Raw genomic sequence first — 5185 nt, 5'->3', positions numbered from 1 at the left:
CTTATATCTCACATGCTGTTTGTCAAACTGCTCATACTGAGGTTGTGGTACAGTGAGGATTGGGAAATTTGCCCTTTCCCATTGTAGTGCGATCTCAAAGTGAGCATATATAAATAGCAGCATTCAGTCTTCTTGGGTACATACCTGCCATCAATTAAAGAGACTCTGATTAATCCCAAATAAAGTTCAGCTGTCCTAGTAGATGTTCCTGACATTTACTCAGCTGCTGTTGCCTGCTACAGCAAAAGCAATGGTTCACAGACAACTTACAAACCATCAAAGGGATCTCATAGCTGAAATGTATCAGTCAGGAGAAGGGTACAAAAACATTTCCACAACATTGGATATACCACAGAACACAGTGAAGACAGTCATCAAAAAGTGAAGAAAATATGGGGCAACCGTGATGTTTCAAAGAACTGGATGTCCCTCCAAAATTGATGAAAAGGCAAGACAAAAACTGGTCAGGGAGGCTGCTGAGAGGCCTACAGCAACACTGAAGGAGCTGCAGGAATTTCTGGCAAGTACTGGTTGTGAAGTACATGTGACAACAATCTCCCGTGTTCTCCATATGTCTGGGCTATGGGTAGGGTTGCAAGATGGAAGCCTTTTCTTACACAGAAAAACATCCAGGCCTGGCTAAAATTTGCAAAACAATACATCAAGTCTTCCAAAAGCTTGTGGAAAAATGTGTTATGGTCTGATGAGACCAAGGTTGAACTTTTTGGCCATAGTTCCAAAAGGTACGTTTGGTGCAAAAACAACACTTCACATCATCAAAAGAACACCATCCCTATGATGAAGCATGGCGGTTGCATTATCATACTTTGGGATGGCTTTTCTTCAGCTGGAACTGGGGCTTTAGTCAAGGTGGAGGGCATTATGAACAGTTCCAAATACCAGTCACTTTTGGCCCAAAACCTTCAGGCGTCTGCTAGAAAGCTGAAGATGAAGAGAAATTTCACCTTTCAACACGACAGTGACCCCAAGCATACATCCAAATTAACAAAAGAATGGCTTCACCAGAAGAAAATTAAAGTTTTGGAATAGTCCAGCCAGAGCCCAGACCAAAATCCAATAGAAAATCTGTGGGGTGACCTGAAGAAGGCTGTGCACAAGAGATGCCCTCACAATTTGACAGATTTGGAGCGCTTTTGCAAGGAAGAGTGGGAAAGTATTGCTAAGTCAAGATGGCTCATGCTGATAGACTCCTACCCAAGAAGACTGAATGCTGTAATTGAATGAAAAGGCTCCGTAATTTAGAAAGGCACATTCAGAGTAATATAAATCTTCACATTAAGCACAGAGTCTGCAACTGGTTGCTGACAAGATAAAAGTAAAAATAAATCCAGGTAGCTACAATCTGCAAATCCATACGCGGAATTCAAAACTGTAAGTTAATGTGAATTACTCCGTGGAGACAGTTTAAAGGTGGAAGTTTTATGGATGATTAATGCAGTGGTTAGTAAAACAAATTAAGCAAAGCAGGTACAATGTGCAAAAGGGACGAAGAAAGCAGACTTTGTGTGGAGGCGGGTGGCCTATACTTCAAGAAGTAGCAGGGTAAATGTAAGGGGGTATTTATGAAATATAAGGCTCTTGACAATTTATTTATGAAATGTGCAATAGCGGTACAAGGGTTGATACACAACATTATTTATGAAAAGGACACCAGAGAAGCCCATAATGTCAAGTTGGTTACACATTTCAAAGGAATGGTTTAAAAGTAAAGACTTAAAATGATGGAGATGTGATGGCATTACAAAGGTGTGGGGGGGGGGGGGAGTGCAGTGTTATTATAAGAGCTGAATAATAGCACAGAAGAAAATGCTGTCCCAGTAAACTAAACAGAACTCTGTTTTAAGACACAACATACTGGCAAAATCAATAACTTTATAAAAATGGAAAATAAACTACATAATGATAATGATAGTCTACAAATAGGGTGAATTCACAAATGCTCAGTTCTCCTGCGAAACACTAATTATTGCAAGCTGTTTTTTAGTTTCACTTAGTTTCACAGAATGTGGCTAAAGGGTCTAGTTATACATCTCGAAATGCATGTTTTTGCAACCATGTTCAGTGAAACTAAGTGAAAATAAGAAATACATCAGCTCACAGCATGTAACACTTTGTACACTGCTAAGTGTTGTGTCTTTGATACTTCCCTTCACAAATCCAACCCTTAAAACCTAACTCAAGAAGAAATCAGATATCAGCTTGTTATCGTCTTCAAATTAGTTCCAATGAGAACAAAACTAGGTGCTACTGAAGTGCTTAAAAACACAGTAGACTATAATAATGTGGCACCCTTATCAGACTTTAAATGATCTGCAGAGTTGTCTGCACAAGTCTGACCAGCACACTATGTTCTGTGAGCCCTGGGATCCATTTCTGTACAGCTGACTTTCCTGCCAAGTTTCTCTCACTCATCAGTTACACATATCACTCATGAGTGGCATCCCAAACATGGCATGCAGTTTCACGTTGGGTTGTTGGGAGAAAAAAAAAAGGCAGTCTTCAACACTTTCACAGTATCAAAACATTCAGTATCTCTGGGATTCACCTTCTGTGAGGTTTCCTTATTTAAGTACAGTTTTATGCTCAATGTAGCCCATGCAAAACAGGGAAAAGGTGTAAAACTGTCAAAACAGACCTGGTCCAAAATCTGAGCAAAGGTAAAATTCAACATCTGTGTAAATTATGACCATTACTGCCTATTTTTCTTAGACTTTGTTTTCATGCCATCACTGCTTACTTCTGTAGGTCAAATATAGCTGTAAAACTTAATTTGTGGGGAATTTACCTTCGGCAATACAGTACTTTACCTTCAAGGGTGCAAGTTTCAAGCTACCTTGCAGAAAATTAATACATTTGCTACCATACTGAACATCCAAGAGGAAACAAACTGTAACAGCATGTTAGAAAATACACCTGCTCACATTTGAACAAATGAAATGGCTTGTTTTCTCACCTTTATCTACATGTACTAATACTTGGGAATCCAAATCTCCCCCTCCTTACACCCTAAAGAAGGTTACACCCTACAGAAAGTTAAGTACAGTAAGAGATTCAGTCTGATTCCATTTTATTCCATCTTGCCAAGAAAACTAGAATATGCATGATTAACATACCTGGAGCTTTGACTTTGGACATCTTTGTTGAATTTCAGAGACTTCCCTTGTGTCCAAATACAGAGTGTGAACTGAGTCAGCTCAACTCTGCAAGTGCAGACAAGTTTCACAGTTGAGTAGCCTCTGCTGTAATCAGACCCATCTCCTTTAAAAGGCTGAAGAATATTTATACTGTGATCTATTTAAAGATCTAATATGTTCTCTAGTAAGCATGTCCAGCAAGGATCAAATCAAAAAGGACTGAAGTTTAGATTTCACTGTAAAGTTAAACCTCGGAGTATCAAGCCAGTTCTCTGCAGAAGGGTTGTTCCTTGCAAGCTTGATCAAAGGAAGCAAGAAAACATAGAATATTAAAATAATGAGCACTATGATAAAGCTTAAAAATCGACAACCACTCACTCAAGCTGTCATTTACACTTGTTTCCAGCTTAAGTTAAACACAAGCATTCTGTTCTCCCTGCAAATCACTAGTTAGCCAAACAGTCGTATTCTTTTTCATTATAGAAATATACTGCTCTGCTATACTTCAGGTACCTGCGTCCTCATTAGGCCAATCCTCACATTTTCTGTAAATAAGTGTCTAACATATATTAAGGAGTGCAAGGAATAAAAATGACACATAGCCACACCAGAATCACAGTATGCATTTGGCTGTATAACTCTGTAAATATGGTGAAAATGAACTTTTGTAATAAGTTGTAATTTAGCGAGCTGGCAGGTTTGTGTAAAACTGTGCACTGTATCTTAAACTATGTTTACATACCTCGCTCTATTTCTGCAGGTCTTTCCAATGTTCACGTTAGCTGCCTTAACGGGGTAATATCTATGTTACATGACATATGAGTGGGTACAAAACAAACTGATAAAGTACTGTCTCAAGATCTAGCCTGTGTGTCCATGAATGGAACATCCAGCAGTGAAACAATTGGCTTTCTTTCATGGACATGGAGTGGGCCTCTAAGGATCCTGACAGAATTAGTCTTGGATGTCACATACTAAGGTCAAATAGAAGTGGTTTGTATTTAACTAAATGAGTTTGGACAGATACACACAAATCAGTCAGTGGAACTTGACACATATGTAAGTATAAATTCACAGCAGTCTGTACTCATTAAACAACACACTAACACTTAGTGACAGTGAGGAGGACTCTGAGAAGGTGAGTAATGATTGTGCTCTGATGCAGCACATTGTCCAAAGAATACATGGTATAATGGGCATTTATACATACAAATATTTCAAGCACAGGCAATAATGCTCTGCTAGCCTGACAATATGCCATAATAAGTGTCCAAGCTGTTCTTAAAAATATCTAAACTAGTGCTTGCTTTAATGTAATTTGGTAGTCTATTCCATGCATCAACTACTCTCAAAGAGAACCAATCAGCACACTTCTTTTTCCTATAGAATCTTCTACATAGTTTGTTTGATAATTCTCTGCTACTTTTTGAAACCCCCAAACACATACCTGAATATGGTCTCCTCTTAAATATCTATATAAGACACTATACAATTTCAGATATTTTAGTCTTCCATAATAACTTAAATGTTCACATCCATGGATGGTATTGGTATATTTCTGCTCTAGTCTTTCCGGTTTATTCATGCTTGTTTTCTTATAAGGTTTCCATATATTTATTCCATACTCAAGTTTGGGTCTAATGTAATTATCAAACAATGACTTTATCATTTCTGATTTCTTAGACTTTATAAACCTTTTTATACAACCTATAGCTCTATAAATATAATTAAGTAATTGGTTGATATGATTAGAAAAATTAATAGCTGAATCTATCCATATACCCAGGTCCTTAAATGAATCTACAGTTTCAATCACTGTGTGCTGTATTAAATATTCACCTTTCAATTTATGTCTCTCAAATCTCATATGCTTACTTTTTGATGTATTTATTGGCATATCATTCTCCTGTGCCCAAATGGTCAATTTAATCAAGTTTTTTGCAGGCATGCCTTCTCTGTAACACATGTAATCAGTTTACCCATTTTTCAAGTAATCTGCATACAGAATGTAGAACACCTCAGATAAAAAA

At 37.7% G+C, this 5185-nt stretch overlaps 1 protein-coding gene across 1 annotated transcript in view; it reads right to left on the bottom strand.

Moving 5' to 3' along the window:
• AMPD1 (adenosine monophosphate deaminase 1) overlaps window positions 1-3264 on the bottom strand; it is a 238292-nt gene extending 235028 nt beyond the window's left edge. Inside the window, exon 1 of the mRNA XM_044076719.1 lies at window positions 3135-3264. Within this exon, the coding sequence (XP_043932654.1) occupies window positions 3135-3156 (22 nt within the window). The 5' untranslated portion in view covers window positions 3157-3264. The remainder of the gene's footprint in view (window positions 1-3134) is intronic.
• Window positions 3265-5185: the final 1921 nt, after the last annotated feature.

This window comes from Protopterus annectens, chromosome 7.part0 (assembly GCF_019279795.1).
Source record: "Protopterus annectens isolate FY-2018-M chromosome 7.part0, PAN1.0, whole genome shotgun sequence".
Classification (NCBI taxonomy): Eukaryota; Metazoa; Chordata; order Ceratodontiformes; family Protopteridae; genus Protopterus; species Protopterus annectens.
This window is presented reverse-complemented; position numbering and strand designations above follow the sequence as displayed.